The following is a 27,508-nucleotide window of genomic DNA, read 5'->3' on the forward strand; positions in this document are numbered from 1 at the left end:
CCCCATATGTTCACGATGTATCTTAAATGTGTTTAATAATAATCACGTTTGTGTTTGTTCAATATACGCGTTACATCACGTTAAAAACCGAATGTCACCGACACGACCCAATCAGATTCAATACGCACTTGTACGACCCGAAATGACAATATAGATCATAATACTACAATTAATGAAAAAATACGTCATGTTCATGTACGGTATGCGGCTGATACACATAACACTTCTCACAGGAGTACTTGTGCTTTCAAACCTAAATGATACGAGATAACGGAATAAGACATCACACGTAACCGATTTGATCCGGAACTTGCAGTATAGTCCATATATATTAAAAAATGATGTATAATGAAAAAAACGGAAAATTTAGACTATTTATCGACGCGTTTGTGAATTAAAATCAATTTTAAAAAATTTAAAAAATGCCCAAAGCGCCCCGCTATGCTCATAACGCTGCGTTCTGGAGCCAAAGCGCCGCGCTATGGCCATAGCGGGGCGTTTCGGACCCTCGTTATACCCTGAAGCGGGGCAGCTTCTCCCCTACTTCACCCAAAATCAAAAAACACACACAAAACGTGCGATCTCACACAGTCGACCATTTTCGGATCTTTTCGAGGTTTTCAACCGCTAAAAGGTATAATCTCAAACCCTTAATCGTTTCTTTACAATATACATGTTGATTGTTGTGTTGTTTGTTTGGTAATCTCGATTTATACTGGATCTGTTCTTCAGAATGAAGAACCAAAGCGCCGCGCCGAGGCCATAGCGGGGCGCTTTGGTTCATATTTATTTTTTTTATTTGTTTAATTATTATTATTTGTTTAATTATTATTAATTGTTTAATTATTATTATTTGTTTAATATTATTTGTTTAATTATTATTATTTTTTAATTGATTATTATTTGTTTAAATATTATTATTTGTTTAATATTATTTGTTTAATTATTATTATTTGTTTAATTATTATTATTTGTTTAATTATTATTAGTTGTTTATTAATATTTGTTTAATATTATTATTTGTTTATTAATATTTGTTTAATATTATTATTTATTTAATATTATTTGTTTAATTATTATTAATTGTTTATTAATATTTGTTTAATATTATTATTTGTTTAATAATATTTGTTTAATATTATTTATTTAATATTATTTATTTAATATTATTATTTAATATTATTATTTATTTAATATTATTTATTTAATATTATTAATTTAATATTATTATTTATTTAATATTATTTATTTAATATTATTAATTTAATATTATTATTTATTTAATATTATTTGTTTAATTAATATTATTATTTGATCAACGTGCAGAGATGGATTTATCCGATGAGGAGATTGAGCATACGGAGGCTGAGGTAGAGGTGGGGGACGAGGAGGAGCCGGCATGTCCGTATCTTCAGTTTCCGGTGGGGTCACGGGCGAGGGGGAGATGCGCTAGGTTGCGCACCATAGAGATTGGGGAGCATGTAGGGATAGATTGGGAGCTGCTGAGTACCGTGGGGGAGGTCGAGCGGGCGCGTGATATTATTGGGCTAGATACTCCTTGGTCGCGCCTATTTGAGTTAGCGATGGAGGACTCGTACCCTGAGCTTACGGTCGAGTTTCTTTCCACGTTTACATGCGCGCCGCATCCGGCGGATTACGTGGAGGACCCTGCTTTTCCAGTCCACGAGGTTACATTCCTTCTCGCCGGTCAGGAGTTTGAGATGAGTGTGCGGGAGTTTGCTGTCCATACAGGTTTGTACACTGAGCCTGAGCTTGATACTGATTTATATACGCAGGCGGTTACGATGATGGATAGGCAGACGCTTATCAGTTTCTGGAGGGCCATTTCCAGGGCTCCCTTTGGGAAATCCTGGCAAAAGGCCACCACCATTAGAGACCCCTTGTACCGATACCTGCACCATGTTATCGCGTCGACTATCGTGTCGCGGGGTTCCAGCAAGGAGAAGGTCAACCTCAGTGACCTTTTCTTTCTATACTGCCTACTACGCCGCCAGCCCTGCGATCTAGCAGCCAGCCTGGCAGATTACTTTTCTACTGCATACCACCGGCAGCTCCGCGGGTTTCTTCACACTGGCTCATTTATCACCGCCATTGCACGCTCGCTAGGGATCGTGCCCGAGCATGATCCGCTGCTGTCCGATCCGGTCCCGTCATCCAGGTTGGGTCGCGCGTCAGTAGCCGCTATGCAGATCACCCGTACCTTTGATGTCGGTCTGAGGTTCAGGGGTGGTGACGGGCTGATTTGGCAGCCAGAGGTGTTGCCGGAGGTCATCCCGGTTGTTATTGAGGTGAGGCCTGGGATGTTAGCCCCTCTTGATGTTCAGCGGGCCGCTCGGCGGGCTCAGCTACAGGCTCTGGGCATCGATGAGCCTGAGGCTCAGCCTGAGGCTCAGGCTCAGGCTCAGGATGATCCGGCGCAGGAGGAGCGGGTCGAGGAGGTCCCGGTACCACCAGTTCAGCCAGCTCCTGAGCCGCCACAGTACCCGCAACACGTTTACGCTGACCTGCCTCCGGCAGCGCGTGAGGTGGCTCGGGACTTCGACCGGCGCCTCAGACGTCAGGGCGCACGCATTGACTGGATCGTCCAGACGCTCGTTGATCTACGAGAGCTCGCTGCGTTGCCTCCACTTCCCCTCCCACCGCACGAGGATTAGTACATTACTTTGTTTGTTTAGTGTTTTGTTACGTATTATGTACTTAGTTGTACCTTTTTGTTGTGTATTGTATGTACAAACTGATATATATATATATATATATATATATATATATATATATATATATATATATATATATATATATATATATATATATATATATATATTGCAGTTAATCTTCTATTTACATCACGTTGGTTCTGGATTGTTTACGTTTATTTCTTATGGCTTTCTGTACATTTTATTTAACGTGTTCGTTTTAATTTAACAAAATAAACAACGTTAAGAACTTATATTATACACATTCTATAAAAATAATGACGTAATAACGTAATTATAAAACAACGTTAATTTAACAAAATAAACAACGTTTTAATTCAAAAAGGCAACATTCAATCATTCAAAAACAAATTCCCATTCACAACGGCAACTCTCACATAAAAATAAACAACGTTAATTTAACAAAATAAACAACGTTTTAATTCAAAAAGGCAACATTCAATCATTCAAAAACAAATTCCCATTCACAACGGCAACTCTCACATAAAAAATTTTTCCTCCAAAAATCCCTAACAAACTAATTCAACCAAAAATCCCTACCAAACTAACCCACATCAACCCAAATCAACCCCAACCAAGGCTGTTGTCTTTTTGCACATCCAAAGCGCCTCGCTATGGCCAAAGCGGGGCGCTTTGGCTTGGTCAACAGACAAGGACTGACAGAAGTCATGAAGAGGACCTTTGGTTCAACAGTTTTTTTTGTTCATCAGCAGAGGACCTTTGGTTCAACAGACTTTGCTTCAACAGATGTCATGAAGAGAGCTTTGGGTTTGGCAGACTTTAGCGAAATAGATGTTGGGTGTGTCCTTTTAGTATCAGATGTTTAAAGACTGTATCATCTGTTAAGTAACAGCAGATGTTAGCTTCATGATGCTTTTGTATTTATATTCAGCAGCAGAGGTTGTGTTTATCAGCAGAGGTTGTTTGCTACAACAGTCTTTGTGTTTATCAGCAGAGGTTGTTTGGAACAACAGACTTTGCTTGAACAGATTTTCTGTTTCACAGAGCTTTTGGTTTGGCAGACTTTATCTAAATAGATGTTGAGTGCATCCCTTTTGTAGATGTTAAAAGACTGTTATTTGTAATTAGAGGTTAATTCAAGTGAAGTTATGACAACGATCACCCATAAATTTGTTGAAGCCTTTTAAGTGTCGATGACTGCCCATAAATTTTACAGAGTGTAATTCAAGTTGTAATGTATCATGAAGAGCCAATTAAAATATATGGAGAATGTACAACAAAAATTTAAGTTAATATAAATAACAAGATAAGCATACATGATTATAATTTAAAGATTCATAAATCGTAAGTTTGCAAAATATAGAAGTTTGATACATCACCATCATAATACCAACAACCACAACTATCTGTAGACTTTCTTTAAGATCAGCTTGGCTTTTTCTGTAGAGTAGACAAATTTGCATCTCATATTTCTGTAGATACCATTGGGCTTCGTGAACTTCTTGGTCCATTGACAAGCCGCGTATCTAAATCCCTTGCCATGCTTCTCCCGTCGAAAGTCAATTACAGTGTCAACTCCATTCAGATTTTCAACTGTCATCTTCAATGATCTATGAATCCTTGATAAAGATGCTACTTTCACATTCAGACGCTTAAAAATAAATATAAAATACCAATAATTAATAAGAAATAAATAATGTATTTATGGAAAGTAACAAAAAAAACAGCTTAATTGTAACAAACATTTAACATCCAAAGAATGAGGCATAATATATTAACAGAACAAACTTACAAAATGTTTGCTGCAATACCATACGAATTGTAAGGGGTATACATCAGGATCAGCTTCATAATCTGAGACAGCGGCATCAAAATCTGCGTTGTCGCCATCATCGGATGATTCATCCGATACAACACAATCACTATCAGAATCTGCGTCATTGGATTCTTCAACATCCGACTGGTGATCCAAATCCTCGGTAATTGGAGCAACTTCTAAATTGGGTGAGGAAATATCGTCTTTCGGACTGTCATTGGCTTTGGGTGCAACAATCTCACATCCATTCAAATCAAAGACAGTAAGCAGAAAGATGTAATCCGCTACGTATCTTAAAACAAGTACAATTCCTGTTTGCAGACCCATGTAGTGTACAACCTTTCCCATCCATCGGTTATAAAGTAACAATGAGGATCACGTTGAAGTACTACATCAAAAGAGTCCCACTGATTCACATAGATCTTAAATGTCTTTTTAAGTTTACCAACTCCAATACTGATGTTAACTAAGTCCTTGGTATTAGCTAAACAAAAAGATATAAAATTATGAAATCAACAAAGGTACAGTAAATTTAACAACTATATCACTAATTACTATAGTTACATTTAAGTATTGGATTAAAATACCAAAACTTACCAACACGTCCTTACAAACATCAGTAAAACTGTGGAAGAATGAATCCATACATCCAAAGTTCCTCTCAAACGATATTGAGGTGAACATATAAATCATTGGGAGTTTTGTTGGATAACGATGAACTTTTCAAAAGGTGTCAACAGATATGTATATGGTGCAGTTTTTTAAATACCAACAGACATCCTTCTTTCAATGAAAGGCCAGAGACAACCGAGGACCATCCTTCTTTTAGAGCAAAACTTCCACTGTGTTTTGAGAATCGGTAATCTCATCTCATACCGTTTACACACTCTATAACGCGAACATTACCAGGAACCTCATTGAGTAAATGATTGTTTGCAAAGTTTTGTGGTATGATCTGTTGAGTTCAAGTATTTAAGTATTGGCAAGTGCTATATGTAAATTAATTGTTAACAATAAAAATGTAGAAAATGGTTTTAATGTAATAATCTTACCAAGATTTTGGAATTAAGAGAGTCCAAATATTTATAAAAAGACATCTTCCAAGATATGATGTTTCTGGTTAAAAATCAAAGAAACAATGAGACAATGTATTTTATCAGATACTTCATTATTTATAAAGACTGTGATAACAAATATGAACCAACAATGTTTAACATATCTATGTCATTCAGATAACACATTTAATATTTATCGATTTAATTAGAGCATATCAATAAATAAAGATTCCTCTAAAAACTGTAGAATCGAGTAGCAAGGAAATAACATTTTTTTCTGCAAGTCCATAAATAAAAGATTGGTCATTTAATCATATTATCTAATATCAAGTAAGAAAAACAACAAAATATACCTTATTGATTGCTTTCAAGAAACCAAATGTAGCACCATATTAAAGAAAACTTCAAATCGAAAACATTATAAAAAATAAAAAAACTTGTAAAATTAAATTGATACATCATCTAAAACATGCAATACATGAGAACAGTCTTCATAAAAGTTGTTAATTATGTCCATATGAAACTCATGTGCATACAAATTTTAAAAAAATTTATTATACCTTGATCGAAGTTGTTGATGATGTCAAAAGTAAGAAGTATTCAAGTGGAATGATTGAATATTGAAATGGACATCGGTGATTAAAACTTGAAGCACTTTTTATGAGATCAGACAAAAAATTTTGTAAGGGGATGTGTAGAGTCGTTAAAAAGGTAAAGTATGTTTCTATCTGCCTCTATGTAAAAAGGTAAACCGCCATTGGGATGTGTAGAGTCGTTAGAAAGAAGTCTGGTGGTCTTCAAAGAATTAGTGAGCTTCATCCCTCTTACCTTGCTTTGCAATATCCACTTATTTCCCATTTACAGAAGATGGTTGTAGAGTTGGTATTAAGCATAGAGGGATTACGGTTGATAATGAGGTACTTAGAACCAACCTTACAATTAGAGAATTCTTTTGTTACAAAATTCAAGATAGACAGAATCAGTTTTCATTGTTAGTTAATGCGAAAAAACTATTTCAACAGTTTTTGGTTGATGGATACACGATGATAGAATCTGCCAGGTTGAATTATATAAGGTCACAACAAACTAAACTTAGAACGCAAAGTCTTAAGAACTTGAATGCTAATGTTGAAAGTGGAGAGAATAATGCCTCAAGTTGTGGTAAACCTATACTTTTACCTTCATCATTTACTGGTGGTTCTAGATATATGATGCAAAAGTACTTGGATGCTATGGCAATTTGCAAGTCTGTTGGATATCCCGATTTATTCATAACGGTGACTTGTAATCCAAACTGGCCTGAGATTTACAGGTGTTTGCACGATAAAGCTCTTAATGCTGAAGACAGACCGGATATTATCTCTAGATTATTCAAGTGTAAATTGGATCATCTTATAAAAGATTTCAAGAAAGATAAATTCTTTGGTGATATACAAGTCGGTACCCTTTAGTTATAGTTTTTTACTTTAAACATCTAATTATATTTATCTAACAGCTCACTGTTGAAAAATTTCAGTTATGTATACAGTAGAATTTCAGAAGCGTGGACTCCCACATGCTCACATATGTTTGTTCTTGGGTGCTGAAAGCAAATTTCCAACTGCATCTGATATTGATCGTGTTATTAGTGCTGAGATACCAGATAAAGAAAGAGATCGTAAATTATATGAGCTTGTCAAGCAATTTATGATTCATGGACCATGTGGTACAGACAACCACTTTGTCCATGTATGGTTCAGCAAAAATGTTCTAAAAAGTTTCCCAAAAAATATGTAGATGAGACTTGTGTTGATTCTGAAGGATATCCTGTCTATCGTCGTCGTCAAACAAGTAATACAGTAGTTAAGAATGGCGTGGCACTTGATAATAGATTTGTAGTTCCTTACAATGCTCTCCTCCTCAGAAAATATCAGTGCCACGTTAACGTTGAATGGTGCAACCAGTCAGTTTCTATCAAATATTTGTTTAAATATATTAATAAGGGGCCTGATAGAGTCACGACTTCTGTTTTTCGATCCAATAGCACCAACAATGATACAGAACAGAATGTAGCTGTAGATGAGATAAAAGCATACCTTGATTGTAGATATATCTCTGCTTGTGAAGCTGCTTGGAGAATATTCATGTATGATATACATTATAGATATCCAACTATTGAAGTATTGCCTTTTCATTGTGAAGATGGTCAGAGTATTGTGTATAACGATCATGATAATTTGTGTGATATTGTTACTGATCCAACTGTGAAAATGACAATGTTTACAAAGTGGATGAATTGTAACAAAGTTGATGAATTTGCCAGGACATTGAGGTATGTTCAGTTTCCAGGATATTATGTATGGAAAGCTAAAAATCGCAAATGGAATCGAAGAAAGAATCCGTATGGATCAATTGGGAGGATACATTATGTCCCACCATCATTTGGTGATTGTTATTACTTAAGGATTTTACTGAATCATATTAAGGGACCAACCTGTTTTGAAGACACAAAAACAGTTGATGGACAGGTTTTTGAAACATTTAAAGATGCATGTTTTGCACGGGGACTGTGGGATGATGATAAGGAATATGTTAATGCTGTCAAAGAAGCTAGCACATGGTCAAACAGTGATTTCTTGAGGACTTTTTTTGTAATGTTGTTGCTGTCAAATTCGATATCTCGTCCTGGTGTTTTTTGGTCGGAAACAAAGTCCTTGTTATGTGAAGACATTCTGTATCAGCAACGAAAGATAACTGGTATTGCAGGTAATGTGATTATTTTATTAAAGTTACATACAACTACATTAAAATTATGCAATAGATCTGTTATTGGGAAAAAACTAATACTTTTTTCATCATTTGTTTTAGATTTGGTTCTTCAACAAGAAGAACTTGAAAATATCTGTCTATCTGAAATTGAAAAGGTGCTACTTATCAATGGAAGTACAATGAGAAATTTTGATGATATGCTAAGTGTTCCAGACAATTATGTTTCATCATCGAACAATCGATTGATAATGAAAGAACTATCGTATGACAGACTAGCTCTTCAAAGGGAACATGATGGTTATGTAAAGTGTTTAACTGCCGAACAGGAAAGGATATATAAAATTGTTATGGAAGCGATTGAAAAAGGTGATGGAGGTGTGTTTTTTGTATATGGTTATGGTGGAACTGGAAAGACGTTTTTTTGGAAGACATTCTTAGCTGCATTACGATCGAAAGGTGAAGTTGTATTGAATGTTGCATCCAGTGGAATTGCTTCACTTTTGCTGGATGGTGGTAGAACTGCTCATTCAAGGTTTGTAATTCCAATCAACATTAATGAGAATTCAATATGTTCGATAGAGCCTAATACTGAGTTAGGTGATTTAGTTAAAACAGCAACTTTGATTATTTGGGATGAAGCACCTATGACTCACAAGCATTGTTTCGAGGCTCTCGATAGAACAATGAGAGACATATCACGTTCCAGTCAACCGAACATGGAATCCAAGCCTTTTGGGGGAAAGGTCATTCTATTTGGTGGTGATTTTAGACAAATTCTTTCGGTCATCCCTAAAGGTACCAGAACAATGATAGTCAGTGCTTGTTTGAATTCTTCTTATATATGGCAATACTGTCAAGTACTAAAGCTAACTGAGAATATGAGATTAAGAGTTGGGTGTCAGGAAGCAGATTTGAAAAAAATAAAGCAATTTGCAGAATGGATTTTAAAGCCTGGTGATGGTCTGCTTGGTGAAAAAAATGATGGTGAGATAGATATTGAAATACCAGATGATTTACTTATTCATGACCAAGTCAATCCTATTTCTTCTCTCATTTCATTTACATATCCGAACATGAATAAGTTTTTGTGGGATTTAACATATTTCCAACAAAGAGCGATTCTTGCTCCAAGTAATGAAGTAGTAGATTCAATAAATAAAGAGTTGTTAGAGAGTCTGCCTGGTGAAGAGAAGATTTATTTTAGTTCAGATAGTTTATGCCAATCTGAGGAAGAATCAGAGCTTAACATGGCATTGTTTCCTCCTGATGTGTTAAACAATCTTTGTTTATCTGGTTTACCTAGCCATAAATTAGTACTGAAACTTGGTGCTCCAGTGATGTTACTCAGAAACATTGATCAGGCAAATGGATTGTGTAACGGTACACGTTTACAAGTCCCGAGCTCGAAAAAGTTGTGATTGAAGCAAAAATTATCACAGGGACTAATATAGGTCACCATACTTTGATTTCAAGACTGAAGATGACACCTTCTGATAAAAGAATATCAATGAAGATTTCTCGAAGACAATTCCCACTTTCACTGTGTTTTGCTATGACAATAAATAAAAGTCAAGGACAATCGTTGGAGCGTGCTGGTTTGTATCTTTCACGTCCAGTGTTTAGTCATGGCCAGCTCTATGTTGCTGTATCTAGGGTAAAAAGTAAGAAGGGGTTGAAAGTTTTGATTTGTGATAAAGAGAAACGAGTCTGTACAACCACTACTAATGTGGTTTACAAAGAAGTTTTACAAAATCTATGATGATACTAAACATTTGTCAACCTGGCAACGTCTGTTGAGTATAATGGAGGAACTGTTGTTAGGAAATGTTTGTTGGAAAGCAATACAACTTTTTGAAAGCATCTGATACTTGCTCTGCATTAAGCCTATCCTGAGAACACATGCTGCGAAAAATGTTTATATCTGACGTTGTAGTAACAAGTTTGCAGGTCTCATTTTTAATGAGAGTACTAAATTCTTTGTTAATAACATTATTATCTTAACATATGTTCACTTACCTTTATAATTTCTGTTAACTGACCTTTTTAACATGGTTGACTAACATCTGATACTTACTATCTATCAATCTGGAAACTCAGTTGGAGATAATGGATGACAGTTTTTAGGAAAGTCTGTTGCAAAGTAACAGAGGTTTTTAACAGTTAATAGACAACAGTAGTTTGGTTATCAACATAATGGAATTCCTGTTGAATAAAATCTATTGACTATTAGTTTATATCAATTTTGTAAGTCTGCACTAATTATTATTTTACTTTCTATCAATATGTGTTATGCATGGTTTTCTAAGAAACCACCCGTGTTTGCACACGGGTCTTACCGCTAGTACTATATAATAAAAGAAACCAATAAAGAGACACAAGTCATTCATTAAAGCCATCTATTTTTTAGTTTTTCTCTCTCTGTCCTACTTAATTATAAATAATTAATATTAATTAAAAGATAATTATAAAATTAAATTTAATATAAATTTAAACAATTTGTATAGAAGATAATATAATATTTTGAAATATTTATTAGATTTCAAAATTATTTATCCTGAAATTAACAAAAGACATACACTAAACATAAATTAATATAATAATATAAATGATTTATTTATTTTATTAAACTAAAGTAGTTAAGGGTAGAACCTATTTAAAAATGTTTATAAGGGGTAAACAAAAACATTAATCAATGTTTATTGGTTCTATACTTTTATTTTCGTGTTCAACTCTCAACTCAAATATGGTATTCACTATGTTTACGTGACATTTATAAGAACCATAATCGCAATCACCTCATCCATCATATATCGAGTATATCCATTAGTTTTTTTAAAGATATAATTTTTTATTAAGATTCATTCAACTCGTGTAATAAATGAGGTTTTTTAAAGATATAATATTTTTATTATTCACTATACAAAATTACATTTATGCAACCCGTGTAATACACCGGGTTTCTAAAAATATAACTTTTTTTATTATGTGGTATATAAAATTAGATTTATTCAATCCGTATAATACACATGGTATATAAAGTTATAACAAGATATAAATTTTTATTGATTGGTATATAAAATTACATATGCTCAACCCATACAATACATGAGGTTCTTAAAAATGTAATTTTTTTCATTAAATATATAAAATTAAATTTACTCAACCCGTACAATACACGAGGTTCTTAAAAATATAACTTTTTTATTAATTAATATATAAAATACATTTATTCAAGCCATGTAATAAACGAGATTTTTAAAGATATATTGTTTTATTATTTGCTATATAAAATTATATTTATTCAACCCGTATATTACACAGGGTTCTAACCTAGTGTATATATAAAAGAAAAAGCTCACTCGTGAGCATGCTAGATATAAAATTTGTATTTAACATATTAAATACATTTATTTATCTATAAGTATATGATAAAATAATTATATAATATATGTGATGTTCAGTGGCGGACATACACCCAGCCTAAGGTGGGCGGGCGTACCCTCAGGAAAAAAAATTTAATGGTATTATCCATCGAAAATCTCGTCCACACCCCTTAAAATTTTTCGTCCGCACCCCTTAGGTAACAAATCCTAGCAATTTATATTAATTTTTTTTCGTAAACTCTGATTTTAAAAGAAGCTACTTTTTTTCGTAAACTCTGATTTTAAAATAAACTACTTTAATTATATAACTTAAAAGTTATAACCACTCACCCAATTTACCCTTATAACCTTAACCCAATTAACCTTTAGCCCAATAAGTGTTACCCAAGCCCAATCCACATTAGATTTAAGTTTTAAACAATTCACCAACTTGGATGGCTTGTCAAGTCTTGTAAGGTTAATGGTTTCAACAAATATTCACGTAAATTTTACATTGGTATATCGGTTATTGAAGTTTGTTCTCGTATTACCTGTCGCAATTGCAACCGTTGAAAGATGTTTTTCGGCAATGAAGAATGTGAAGAGCGACTTGCGTAATCGGATTGCCGATGAGAATTTAAGTGATAGTTGTATATGTTATATAGAGAAAGACTTGCATAAGAAAGTAGCTTTAGATGATGTTTTGGATAGATTTCAAAAAATGAATACCCGTAGGGCGACGTTTTAATTATATTTGTAACAAGGTTTGACGTATTATTGATGATTATATAAATTTAGTTTGATGTTCTTTTGTTTACATGACCCGACCCGATACGAACCGAATTTTTTATTTATATACCTAGGGGCCTAAAATTTTTAAAAATGTTCCGCACCCCCATGAAAAAAATTCTGGGTCCGCTACTGGTTATGTTATATAATATATATACTTAAATTAATTATCAATGTACATAAATTAATTAATAAATAAAAGACGAGTCGAGCTTGAGCTTGAAAAACCACTCACTAACAAAGTTCAAACCTTAGAAGTATATCTCAAAAGGAATCGAGCTTGAGCTCGGAATTCACACACCTTTATATGGTTATATAGGGTAAAGATCAAATACAAATGAGTCTTAACATACGCATTTGACAAGATGGATTTGCTCCGAACTAGAATAAGACGGATTTAGGCCTTTTAATCCTTCCTGTTGTGCTTTTCTGTTACTATGAAGCAGACGTATACAGGGGCGGACCTACCTCTTTGGTAGGGGTAACCCCCGCTACCCCTTGGTCGGAAAAAATTTGGAAAAATTAGTGTAAATTTTGGAAAAATTTGATGTTTTTTTGATTTCGTTACGGCTTATTTATAACACGTTACCCCTTGGTCGGAATCCTAGATCCGCCACTGGACGTATATAAATCCTATAAATCCTATAAAATCTCGTGTGTAAAAACGTGTGCTATATAAGTCCTGTGTGCAAAACAAAAATAAAACATATCTAAATAAATATATATCAAGTATAATACATAATTGTAAAAGAGGTGCCAAATTCCCAATCACTCAAAAGATAACACGAAAATAATCAGATTTATGTTCTCATATCTAACCTATTTAATAAACAAGTCGGCTAGTCGCTCTTTGTTTGGCGTGTTTAATTAAATGCACCGTGTTCATGAGCGGATCCACTGTTAGCCCAGTGCACGAGTGGGGGAGGAGAAGCCCCAGTCCAGTTTGGCCCAGTAAAACAAAACTGTTTTAAGCATAAACTAGGCCTCTTACAATTGGAATAAGCCCCTTTGTTCTCCCAACAAGGCAACAAAGCCTTACTTGAGCCCATCATGGTAGAAAAAAAACTGACAGCCCACTGTTCCCCTCTTCTGACTCTTCGGTTATTTCATTCTTAACTAATATCATCGCCCGCGCGTTGCGGCGGGTGACGCGGCGGGACTCGGTCGGTATCGGTTCGGTTTGTTATGAAACGGTAAGGTACCGATACGATACGACCAATCGTTGTAGGAACCAAAGAATAAACCCACTAAATAAAAGTCATAATATGATCAAAAGTTTAACGACACATGTTCGAGAAAAAAACTTTAAAAATGAATTAAACATTAAAAGGATCGAAAGATAACCAACAAAATAAAAGTAAATAAAAGTCGTAATATACCTAAAAGGATATCATGATGTGTTTTAATCGTTGATTTTTTGTTATTTAACTATAAAAGAATGTAATTTAGTTAAATAATTAATTGAATAGACAATAACCAAAATAATCAAATAAAGAAAGATATAGAAAAGGTGAAAAGATAAAAAAACGAGTAAATTACAAGTTTTTATGTTTACACCAAATTGCAGGCGCTGTCCTTTAGCGCAAAAGTTGACAAGTTTTGTCCTTAACGTATCAAAATCATGCATGTTATGCCCTTTGAGCCCAACCCAGTTAATTTTTTTGGTTAAGTTTGGTCATGTGCAAGGCATATGAGGGCTTTCTTATCTTTTCACCTCCTCAAGTACTATTCTGTAACACAACTTATATCAAAGGACTATTGTGTAAAAAATAAAAAGATATTTAAAAAAAAACAAAACTCAGCACTCTCTCTTATCTCTCTCACACACACCTGCTAAAAGATATGAAACCCTAATTGTTTGATTTGCAGCCGTCATCCCTGCTCTCTTCACTCTCTCCCTCTCTATGTTATCAACTCAAAACACAAAATCAAAAGAAGACCTGCAACTATCCTTCACCATATTTTTGATTCCAAGCCGCCATTAACCACCGCACCACTACAGACAACCAACAACAATCCGGGAAGCATGTTTACACAGTGGGAGATATGAATAAACACTTCATGGTTGATAACGGAACTGCAACAAGATCCGAGAGGTGAATTCAGTTCTAAACATCTCTAAATTTAGCGCCCAACTGAATTCTGATCAGCAACAAGATCCCGAAAAATAATGTGAACGTCACCAAACCACGTTGTTCCGTTGAATCTTCGATCTGGGTTTGCCATCGTCGATCGGAGTTCGCCGGAAGTAGGCCGACAACCCCTTTCTCTTTCGCCGGAAACACACGTTGTTCCGTTGAATCTTTGATCTGGAATGTGGCGGCGATGGGTGTTGGTGGTGGGAGGTGGAGGTGGAAGGGGGTGATTTTTCACTATTCCACAATCTCCGATGTCGTGGACTTGATCTATTGAATCTGCACAAGCGAATCAAAGATATATGAGATAAAAATGATTGTGTCTTTTCAAGATTTTCTTGAATATATGTTTATTTAAAATCCAGGCCTCTGTTTTCATTTATCATATGCTTTTTGAAATATATTTTGTTTTGTTTTGGGGTTTTGATCTGCACAAGTTTATGGGCTGAATCTGGTACTTGTTTTATGGGCAAGTTTGGTCTGATTGTATGGTGGTTGTAGATGATGAAAGGTGGTAGTGGTGGCGGTGAAGGGTGTTGGTGGTGGAGGTGGAGGATGGTGGTGATAAGTTGTTCCTAATTTCAGATATATATATATATATATATATATATATATATATATATATGGTTATAAAAATAATATCTTAAATTATTTTGTTTTATTTTTACATAATAGCCCCTTGATATAATTTATCTTACACAATAACCCCTTGAATGCTGAAATTACAATAGTGCCCTCATGTGCCTTGCACATGACTAGATTTAACTAAAAAGCTAACTGAGTTTGGCCTAAATGACAAAACGTGCAAGATTTTGAAAGGTAAAGGACACCGCCTATCAACTTTTGCGCTAAAGGACAGCGCCTGAAATTTGATGCAAACATAAAGGACAAAACTTGTAATTTACTCTAAAAAACACATAAGAAGCAATTGAAGAAATAAATTATAAATCACAATAGAGAGTTAGAGAAAAGAACGCGAACCTGCGGAAGAATAAAAAGCAAAGCCTTACTACAAAACAGAGAGCAGCACATCACTTGGAGTAGTTTTACCAAACGTGGATCATGTAATGCATATATCTTAGTTTTGGTCGGTGGCTTTGACATGACAACCACCGACTTTTGATTTTAAGATATTGTGTAATTTCTTCAATCGAGCAAATTTAACATCTAGATTTAAGAAGGGCTTGGATGTAGGGGCTGAAAATAGATTTCTGTTTAAGACATGATTAGATCTGTTTACTAAAAAGTACACAATGTGATTTTTTTACTTTTTTAAAAATAAATAAAATTATGAGATTAGAATCCATCATTTCTTTTTCTTGGTACATAAAATATAAAACTGTGTTATAGACATGAGATATCAAGTAGTTAAATGAGTTGTATTCATATTTAATACTTGTGTTATATGCGTCGTCAGAGACTTGTTAAACCCGATACACGATTCGCCAGCCTACTTAGATGTAAATAGAAAATCAAAGAGAAAGCTTTTGGCGGTGGGTGGTACACTGGTATGTGAGTTGTAACTAGGGATGAGCATTACGCTACTGGTATCGAAAAATTGTGTACTATATGGTACCATACTGATTGAACTTTATACTGTTTTCAGGATCGGTATTTTTGTTTTGGTACGGTACCGGTAATTTATCAATTTTTGGCGTCAAATACCGTACCACTTTTAAGAATTTTCGGTGTCGATACGGTACCAATCTCGTTTTGGTACGGTACCGGTAATTTATCGATTTTTGACGTCAAATACCGTACTAGTGTACTACTTTTAAGAATTTTCGATGTCGATACGGTACCAATCTTATCCCCGTTAGAAACAGTGCTATTCATCTAAATGAGTAAAAGGTAGTGAAACTTTTAAATGAAAAAAGTTACAACACTAATGTTATGTTGAAAGTAATCACAGTTGCACTATACATGATGGTTTTTATTATTTTAACTTATTTTTTACATCCCACACCAACTTGATTTACACTATACATGTTCTTATTATCTCAACTTATTTTTTTATACCCCACCAACTTGATTATGTCCAATTTGATTTCTTTATGCAAACTCATTTAGGGGTGTTTGAGGTTGAGTTTTGAAAATAGATTATGCGTTTTGAATAATCAGAATTAGATAATTAGCTGTAACAAAACGTGCTGCAAAAAGATAGTGTTTGGATTTGATTATGTTGTTTGATATCACAATAATCAGATAATCAACATTGTTTGGATTTGATTATGTTGTTTCATATCACAATAATCAGATAATCAACTATTTGAGTGTTTGGCAAGTATATATATTTTAAAAAAAATAAATAAGTGAAAACGTAAAAAATCAGTTTTTGGATTATCACGTTTTCCTGCAGCAAGGGGTGACCTACTTATGGATTATCACGTTTTGAACTCTACAAAACGTAAAAAATCACTTTTTATTAATTTTTTACCAAACACTCAAAATAGATTTTTTACGATTTCAAAACACAATAATAAAATAATCAGGTTGAAAACGCAATCCCAAACACCCCTTAATGCATCTAGACAAATAGATTAAAATCTAGACAAACAAGTTAAAACCGTTCATATTTGTGACATAGTGTGTATATGATATTTAAGTTTGTACCGAGTTAAAATAGAATAGGTTAAAATCTAGACAAATAGGTTGAACTGTTCATATCTGTCACATATTTAATAATTGATTTACAGTAGACATGAGTTTTTATTATTTTAACTTATTTTTTACATCCCATATTACCATCTGCAAACTCATTTAATACATCTAGACAAACGGGTAAAACTGTTCATATTTGTCACGAGTACAAGTTAAAATTGAAATTGAATAGGTATATTATCACCACAGGCATATTATATTATATTTACATAATCACCATAGCGTCAAGCAGAAAATCAAACCCACCCCAAAAGGTTCACATACTACTGTTGTATACATTGTTTTACAAGTTTAATAATTAATATGATAACGTTAAAACACACGGTGATCAAGTTCTAGTAGCCACATGGAATTGCGCAGCATATCTAGACGGAGTTTCTGATGCAATCACCGGTGGTTCGTTCAAGAACGCCCATCTACTATTAATCCACCTGCACCAAAACCCAATTTTCGTTTTAATTACATTACAATTGTAATAAAAATAATTATTAGTATTTAATTATAAGAACCTTGAATATTAGTTGGTATCAAATTACAAATAAATAATAAATTACCAGCCATGCTTCTTGAAAAGCTCCTCTTCTTCTTCATCTTCTTCTTCTTGAGTTTCTATAATGGAATCTTCTTTTATAATCGGAAGAGAGTTTGATCTTCTATATATCTTCTCACTTCCGTTTTTCTGTTGAAATGTTACAAACTAAATCGTTACCAATTGATCCAAAGAAATAAGATAAGTAGCTTGACAGAATATTTAGAGAGAATTCAGTCTAAACCATATTTTTCATTCATAATTCTCATTAAGTACTTGTTGCAAAAATATATAACCATACAAAGCAAAGACACGAAAAGGAATAAACTGATAATTAAACAAATATAAAACTTGAAACGCATGCTAGTAAAATGGAAAACGTGTGCATGGTTGCCGGAAATCGTGGACACATTACAAAATAATTCACTATTTACAAAAATATCATAAATAAACTAGTACCTTATCAAACAAATAAAAAATAACCAGATTAAGATTAATGAGATAAGTCGTAATTTATTTTTGAACGACAAACTAATATACTCCTAAATACTCTAATACAGTTATACTTGCACTTGCTGGATTTGAACCTTCTATATAACCTATAGAGTTAATTACACCATTAGTCCCTATGGTTTATGCAAAATACTAATAGTTTAAAGTCATACTCCAAGGTTCTAACGTTTCAGTTTGTAACAACATATGGTACTAAGACTAAGGGAATCTCAATCATTCCATACTTAAAGGACTATTTGTGTAATTTTATGATTAATGAGGGACTGTTTATATAATTTACTTAAAAAATAAATATATGAGTAAATTGTCAAAATCGTCCCTGAGGTTTGGGCATATTTGTCATTTTCATCCAAACATCTAATTTGCATTATTTTTTCTATCAAACATTTGGTTGAAAATGGCAAAAAATCCAAAATCTCAGGGACGCTTTTGGCAAAAAAAAAAGTAAGTCATTTGGATGAAAATGACAAAAAATCCCAAAAAATAAAGTACTATAAGGTACAAAAAGTTGTTTTTGATGAAAATGACAACCATACCCAAACCTTAGGGATGATTTTGGTAATTTATTCTATATACATATATATATATATATATATATATATATATATATATATTAAAGGACGCTTTTTGTAATTCTAACTACTACAAAAACCAACTGGGGGAATAGTGCCAGGCAGCTGCCTGGCACTCCCCCATTGGACCAACCCATTTTTAATTTAGTTTTATTCTCGCCTTAAAATTACGGTTTCGTCCTTCGTTTAAAATTACCGTTATGCCCCTAGCTCAAAATAAATTTATAATCTTGCCCCTAACTCAAAATTACGCTTTTGCCCTCGGGCCAAAACCTAACTTTTGCTTTTGTTCCCAGTTTAAAGTTACGGTTTCGCCATCTGTTTAAAATTACGTCTTCCCCCAGCTAAAAATAAAATGTTGTTTTTCCCTCTAGCTCAAAATTACGATTCTGCCCTTAACTCAAAATTACGCTTTTGCCCACCGTTCAAAATGAAAATATGTTTTCCCCCTAGCTAAAAATTATGATTTTGCTATCAGTTTAAAATTATGATTTCGCCTCCGGTTCAAAATATATTTATGATTTTGCCCTATGTACAGCGATACAGAGAGAGGCCCAAAATTACAGTCATATCATCGTTTTTTTTTCCCATAGCAAAATTATAGTAGTCTTTTAGTAATTGATTGAGAATTATTCGGCCATTGCCCCGCCCAATCGCCCCGCAACGCGGGCGGGGCATCTACTAGTATATTACAAAAGAGAAAGAAGAGGTGCATGTTATCACTAGCTTGAATAATAAGCAATGGGGGTGGTGATCCATTGCCAAAATAGCTTGAATAATAAGCAATGGGGTGATGATCCATTGCCAAAAGCAAAGCCAAACACTTTGGGAGGAGGAGGTATTGGGTTCAAGTCGTATAAACGACAAGAATAAAAGAAATTTGCTATTAAAAAAATAGATTGAATAATAAACTGAAGAGCGGCTGAATTAAATTGAGGGGATCCATGAAATTGATTAGGTCGTGGTGACTAGAAATAAATTTATATATTTTTAATAAATTATAAAAACTAGAATTACGACCCGCCGCAATGCGGCGGGGATTCTTTCGTTATAACTAAGTCGATTTAAGACGCGCATGTTATGTTGAACCTGTCAAACGGGAAAAAATAGACGATGTAAAAACGTTCACCCACACACGCACGTTGCGTCGTGTTAACTCGTAAAATTTAGAACGAAACGTAAAAACGTTAAACCAAAGACGCACGTTCCGATGCGCTAAGTCACAAAATTTAGAACGAAGTATAAAGCGAAAAATTTGCGGAAAATAAAAACTATAAAGGACCAAAGCTGAAAATAAAAAAAAAAGTTGTGAGGATAGATTGCAAAAGATAAAAAGTTTTGTGTTAAAAGTAAAAAAAAAACAAATAGTTTTGAGTTAAAAGTAATTTATGAAATACTTTTGAGTGAAAAGTAAAAACATTATTTTTTAAAAAAAACCCCCAAAAGCCAAGGTTTTAACAACCATATGCATAACCATTTTTTGTTTAAAAAACCCCAAAGCCAAGATTACCACACATAAGTAAAAAAAATCAAAGTGGTTAAATTGCAAAAAATAGAAACTTTTGAATTAGAAGTGAAAAATCAAATTAATCAAAGTAGTTAAATCGTATAAGGTAGAAACTTTTAAATTAGAAGTGGAAAATCATATTAATCAAAGGGGTTAAATTGCCAAAGATTTAAACTTTAAACTTAAATTGTTAAATATTAAAACTTTAGGGTTAAAAGGAAACAAAGACTAAACTTTAAACTTAAATTGTTAAAGATAAAAACTTTAGGGTTACAAAGTAAAATTCTAGTTTTTTTTTTGAAAACCCCTCAAAACACATGTTACAACACAATAATACATATTCAAGTTGCTTCTTTATAAGTTAATAATAGTTCCTAGTCAACCATAAGGCTACAAAAATAGCATTTTAGATATGAAACGACTTAAAAGCACTTGAATCTAACATTAGTACCTCATATTGTTACAAAATGAAACGTTAGAACCTTTGAGTGTCACTTTAAACTATTAAACTATTAATACCTGCTGGCCTTGTTACTTTCAATCAACCATATGAACTAACGATGTAATTAATTAATAATTTGCACTAAATTGTATCATTTGAATTAATAACCTGATTTGCCTCGGAAAAGGTGCAAGCTTTTTTAAGAACACCACCATGTTCTTGTTCTTCCTTAACGTTATTCTTTGATTTCCAAAAAGTCGCGATTTCTTCCTTTGTCATCGACCTGTTCCTCTCCAGTTGTACTGAAAACGCTTGCACAAGTTAGTTTACAACCCTTCATCATGTGTGTATAAATATATATAGCGATCTTGTCTAATTATTAAGGAATATAGAAAGAGAACAAACTTACCAGATTTTGGATCAGGAACATGCGAGTCCCAACCTGCCATTAAAGAACCCATGTTTGTTCAATCTTTCAAAACCAGTGTTTTCTTCGAGTGATAGTGGTGGTAGTCTCCTTTTTAGTGCAATATTTATATATTGTATAGGATTGAAGATATAGTTGAAACGTGGAAAGCCCTCTTGTCGGCGAATGTCTTTTTTATATTTTGATCTTATCTTTATGAATTTTAAAAGCCCATTAAAGATATTTCAAATGCATATCCAACAACTGTAAAATATAGTAAAAGAATAGTGGTTTTGTTAGTTGAGTTTAATAGTCCCTAAAAGACACTAAGCTTTGGTCGACATGACACACCTCCTAGAAAGATCCACATCGTGCTGTTTTACTTGCCAGATTATTATTAAATTGTTAAAAGAGGCAATGTTTGTCGGGAGCTTTGGAGAGCAACATGCTACTAGATATCGTTAGTCTTGTCACATAAAATATTTATATTATGATCGATGTTACTAGATAGAAGGGTACTTTATAAAGAAATTAATTGACTGAATAATCTTTTCTATACGTTAGTGGTTATTGTTGTGTAATAAAATAGAATTTAAACATAACCTGCATTATATTATGATTGATGTTACTAGATAGAAGGGTACTTTATATAAAGAAATTAATTGACTGAATAATCTTTTCTATACGTTAGTGGTTATTGTTGTGTAATAAAATTGAATTTAAACATAACCTGCATCAAGCATCAGATCACATACATAAACTAGAAGAATTTATATGTTAAGGGTTAAGTTTATGTACAAACATCCTTATCGTACAAAACGTATAGAAGGCATAAAAAAGAAAAAAAAAATGGTGACATTTTCGTAATTATTTGCCCGTAGGTAATTATCAAAACTACTCTAAAATGATCTTTTAGGGTAATTTTGTAAAATGTTCCTATAGGGTAATTTTGATCTTGTAAGAGAATTTTGTAAAATGTTCCTGTAGTGTAAATTTGAAATTTACAGAGTAATTTTGATACACTTGTAAAGTAATTATGATACTCTACAAAATTACCCTATAAGATAAAATTATTTTACAAGATCAAAATTACCATACAAGATCATTTGTAGGGTAATTATGATACTCTTCGAGATCAAAATTATCTTATAAGAACATTTTACAGAATTACCCTACAAGATCATTTGTAGGGTAATTTTGATAATTAATCTACGAATAAATAATTATGAAAATATCATCGCGTTTTTTTATCTTTTTCACCCTATTCGTATGTTTTTATGATAAGTGTATTTGTATTAATTAGTTTTGATAAAATAAAAATAAAAATCGTTACATTTCAAAGCCACTTGCGATGGTGACATACGTGGAATTGGATAGTAGGTGGATTTCAATGGGCAGCACACAGATAAATTAAATAAAGTATATATCAAAATAAAGAAGAGAGTAAATTCCAAAATAGTTGATGAAGTTTATTCTAAATTCAAACAAAATCAAAATATGGTCAGAGTTTTTAGTTAATATTCAGTAGTTTTTTTTTTTTTTTTTGTCTTTTTTCTTCCTTTTAATGAAAGAGACAAATTAAAAAAAAAATCTGCTTATTTTATCGTTAACTTTTAGAAATGGTAATAATTTAAACTTTATCATAAATTATTTAAACATTTATTATATAAAATTGATTTACTTACTTTTCTGTTATTACATCATACTAACATCAAAATAGAAAATAATTACCTAAGGTCCTTTGTTATACCTAGAGCTTCTATTATCTCATAGATTTAAATTGTTATTTTTTTTTATTTTTTTAAAAAATATATATTTTAAAAATAAGTTATAAATTTAATGCAGTTAACTATTAAAAAGGAAGACTAGAAAATTAATGATCTATGTAAGTAACAAAAATACATTTACATTAAAATTAAATGAAGTAAAATGAACTATTTTTATTGTTGAAATTTCTTTTTTTTTTCTTCTTACAAATCTTTTTGTCTCAATTGAACCCTCCACTTCTTACATATTTATGATTTGTTGATATTATTGTTAGTGGCGAATGCATATTTTAGGTAGGGTGGGCATAGGCCAAGTGTCTTCTATTTGAATAGCTGAAGGGTCATATGTTTTTGGCCCCCTTGTTTCCACACCCCCTATATCTTATTTTCACATCCCTAGTGTATACGGGCCGTATACAAAATATACGGCCCGTATAGAATGTTTTTGAATAGGAAAATGCGCAGAGAATGTTTTTTTGATTTTACTATATACGGCCCGTATATAGTTATACGAGCCGTATACGATTTATAAAAACTATACGGCTCAATGGATTTATTTGGGAGGTTTTTTTTGATGTTTACCAAATGTATACGGGCCGTATAACTATATACGGGCCGTATATATGGATGTTTTTCAAGTATAGTGTTTTTTCCCGTAAAAACACCATCATTCCAGGGTTTTTAAACTCTTCATCACCTTTAAACAACGTTGATCGGAACACGCCGCTTAAATCGGAGCACAAGTAGAGTAACGTTACTGATCAGTCCGTTGATCGAGTAACTAGCAGAAGAACCCGACACAAACAAGTTCTCCACAGTTTGTTATTCAGATCTCTATTCGATCATCTTTCCAAACTATAACACACGATAACTTTAAACTTTATAGTGTGTGATTTGACCAGGGAAATGATTGGAGGTGATTGCTACTTTTAATAAGCTGCCATAGTTGTCAAATTCGATTTCAAGAAATCTTTTCCTTTTCCTTCAATTTCTAGAACATTCTCCGTAAAATGAAGACGTGTCGGTGGCTATGCGAAATACAAACCGCAATCGTTTTTTACTACGGAAACGGTGGCTATGCGAAATACAAACCGCAATCTTTTGTGACTATGGGAAACACAATTTTCTTTTTGAGCTTGATGGATGTCCGTTATCTCAGTTTAGGCGGGCATTGTTTAAATCTGAATATAACTAGATGTTACGTGTAACTTCATTAAACCAAGAACAAAGCCTATTTCGAAACACATGCGTTTGTATCAGCGTTGTTTATCACCCTGTGTGAGCATTGGAAACCCGACAAACAGTCTTGACAACTGTGACAGCTTATCTATATGTGTGTATCACATCCATCCTGTTATAGCAATCGATATGATTAATTTTTTTCAGATTTTTTCTAATTAACGTTGTTAACTACCAAAAGAATGCATACACAAATAGTTCTAGTGGACGAATAAAAAAGACCGTCGTGTGTCTGAATCAGGTTCTCAAACAAACACTACTAAAGTTGAGTTGGTGATAAATACCGGAGCTGTTATCTCGGTTGTTCAGTACTTTCGTATAATAAAACAAGCAGGCATTGATTTTGCCAAGATTGAAGGAAATAATCTGGCTATAAGCGTTGTGGATTCTCAGCGTTATTCGAATGTAAGTGGATCGGGTGATACACTTATCTATTTGGTCAAGGTGGGCATGGTTTGTTCGGGAGTAAATCACCACTCAAAGATCAACAACTTTGGAAGAACCCGACCGGTTTCTACAGCACAAGCACATACACAATTTGTTGGAAGAACCCGACACGTCTTCTGCTAGTTACTCTTTTCTTCGATTTCAACAAATCTTTTCAAGGTCTTAAGTGATGAACAATTGGTTATGAAGACGTGTCGGGTTCTGCTAGTTATTCAGAATGTTTCCAATCATCACAGAAGACGTGTCGGGTTCTGCTAGTTATTCGGAATGTTTCGAATCATCACAGAAGACGTGTCGGGTTCTGCTAGTTATTCGGAATGTTTCGAATCATCACAGCAGACGGATGTGGTTTGCATATTCAATCTTCATTGCTTCATTAAAATTACAACACACGATAAAATGCTTGTAAAATTGCATCAACTCTCCTATATCAACATACTCTTCTCCAGACGCTTAGTTGTTATGAATGACAACTTGAGGGGTCTAGTTAACTTTCAGATTCAGATTCAGGAAACAGATGATTTGTAAAAAAACCGGTTGATGAAACCGAAGCTGTTATTTCTGTTGTTCAGTACTTCCGAGATCTGATCCAACCGAAATCCACAAATTCCAACAAATTGCATCAGGAAGCTCAACTTGAACGGACGATATGTATCTTCTATCATGTGACGGACCCAATTCTTGCAAGTTAAATCCACAATCAACGTATACAGGTGCAAGAGAATGACGAGTTATTTCTGTTGATCCACAAATTTCATTGTTTAAATCAGAATCAGGATCGTTCTAATAGATTAAAGAGAATAAACCCTCGTTTCTTCATCTTCATCTTCATATTCAAATGAAAGCAGCCAAAGGTATCTACTAAAAACTATTCTCCCAAAATCCACATATTCCAACAATTTCTTCGTAGATTCCGTCCGGTTTCAAAGCCGCGAGTGTTGTACAGTCGTTCAAAGCCGGTTGATGATTACAAGGATTTGTTCTAATAGATTACAGAGAATAAACCAATTTTTACCCTTAGTATACGGGCCGTATAACAATATACGGCCAGTATACTATCATCGTATACATAGTATACGATCGGTAAAAAATTTTTCACATGCTGTATACGGTCGTATAATAGTATACGGCCCGTGTTTAAAGGGTAAAAAATGACCCAGTAAATTTTTTTTCACATGGTGTATACGGGCCGTATAATAGTATACGCCCCGTATAAACAGAGTAAAAAATGGTTTACTCTGTTTAATCTATTACAACGATCCAAAAAACGAAGAACAAAGTCAAATGTGATCAAACTTGGACATCTGACGTAAATCTTGATTCAGATCTCTATTCGGTCATCTTTCCAAGCTACAACACACGGTAACTTTACACTTTATATAGTGTGTGATTTGACCGGTTGTATTCAGTTATTTCTGTTGATCTACAAATTCCAACAAATATTTCACTCCAGTAGTTGAAACTTGAGCGCAGGAATCAATTTAAAACCTCACCCTCAAAATCAACCAGAAACCAAAGGAAAAAGTGATGATAAAAGTGCCAAGAAAGAACTATAAGCAGAAATTCACCCGATAACAAATAATCAATTCAAATTGTCAACAATCGACATGTGATAATGGATGATGGTTTTTCGTTGAGGAAACCAAACGTAGACGGAGATGATAGGCCTGGTAACCGGAAGAGAAATCAATTGTATTTTTTTAGTTGCTTCTCTTGTTAAGTTTCTGAACCAACTGAAATCCACAAATTCCAACAGTTTCTTCGTAGATTCCGTCCGGTTTCCAAACTCTTTCACTCAAAGTTAATATTCACTGTGGTGGATGCAAGCATAAAGTTAGAAAAATACTCAAGAAGATTGAAGGGTACACAACTGAAGGTTCAGTGCACGAAAAGTTTCTTACAAACGATATGTATCAGGAAGCTCAACTTGAACGGACGATATGTATCAACAACTTGTGAACGGGAATATAGCTATGAAGAATATTATGTATCAACAACGGACCATATGTATCAACAACTTGTGAACGGGAATATTGCGGTGGTTTGGGTCTAGGTTGTCAGAGAGAGAAAAGGAGGTGAGATAGTCTGATACAATAAGGATGTTGGGAATTAAACGCATGTACGTGACAAAACAAGGATCGTTCTAATAGATTAAAGAGAATAAAGCAAGGATGTTGTGAATTCGCATAAACATATACTCGTTTCATAACCTCCTCCTATAAATCAACCACAACTGACAAAGAGCCTGTATTAGAAACCATCCTATGTCTTTTACCAACCGAAGAGGCAGCAAGGACAGATAATACTTCATTTGTCGAGAAACCATACTGTCAAGAAACTACCATCTTTTACTCATAAACCCTTGAATCCCAACGCTTCTCTAAAAGAGCCTGTATTAGAAACCATCCTATGTCTTTTACCAACCGAAGAGGCAGCAAGGACAGATAATACTTCATTTGTCGAGAAACCATATTGTCAAGAAACTAACATCTTTTAATACTTCATTTGTAACCGTAAGGATGATGCAAATTTGTACGTAAAGATCTCTACACAAACTCTTCTACATCTTTTAACCAATTGTCCATCACTTAAGACCTTAAAAGATTTGTTGAAATCGAAGAAAAGAGTAACTAGCAGAAGACGTGTCGGGTTCTTCCAACAAACTGTGTATGTGTTTGTGCTGTAGAAACCGGTGATGAATTTGTGTATCTAAATCAGGTTCTCTGCCTTAGATCGGTCATTCCTTGTGATACATGAACGTTGTATTCTTGTCTTTCAGAAGAGTTGGTATTGAACCAAGAATACTTCAAACATTCTAAACCCTA

At 33.6% G+C, this 27,508-nt stretch overlaps 2 protein-coding genes across 2 annotated transcripts; one reads left to right on the top strand and one right to left on the bottom strand.

Moving 5' to 3' along the window:
• The first annotated feature begins 6,192 nt into the window (after positions 1–6,192).
• LOC110943960 lies at positions 6,193–9,733 on the top strand. Its single transcript, XM_022185690.1, has 6 exons — positions 6,193–6,202; positions 6,432–6,484; positions 6,590–7,007; positions 7,084–7,224; positions 7,344–8,312; positions 8,415–9,733. The coding sequence occupies exons 1-6, from the start codon at positions 6,193–6,195 to the stop codon at positions 9,731–9,733; spliced, it is 2,910 nt and encodes a 969-aa protein (XP_022041382.1).
• Positions 9,734–17,414: 7,681 nt separating this feature from the next.
• LOC110941865 lies at positions 17,415–21,394 on the bottom strand. The gene is made up of 4 exons (XM_022183547.2): positions 21,235–21,394; positions 20,994–21,127; positions 17,817–17,941; positions 17,415–17,693 (listed from the first exon to the last, which is right to left on the bottom strand). The coding sequence occupies exons 1-4, from the start codon at positions 21,284–21,286 to the stop codon at positions 17,591–17,593; spliced, it is 414 nt and encodes a 137-aa protein (XP_022039239.1). The 5' UTR covers positions 21,287–21,394; the 3' UTR covers positions 17,415–17,590.
• Between the last annotated feature and the right edge of the window lie 6,114 nt (positions 21,395–27,508).

Source organism: Helianthus annuus, chromosome 5 (genome assembly GCF_002127325.2).
Source record: "Helianthus annuus cultivar XRQ/B chromosome 5, HanXRQr2.0-SUNRISE, whole genome shotgun sequence".
In the NCBI taxonomy this organism is placed as follows: Eukaryota; Viridiplantae; Streptophyta; class Magnoliopsida; order Asterales; family Asteraceae; genus Helianthus; species Helianthus annuus.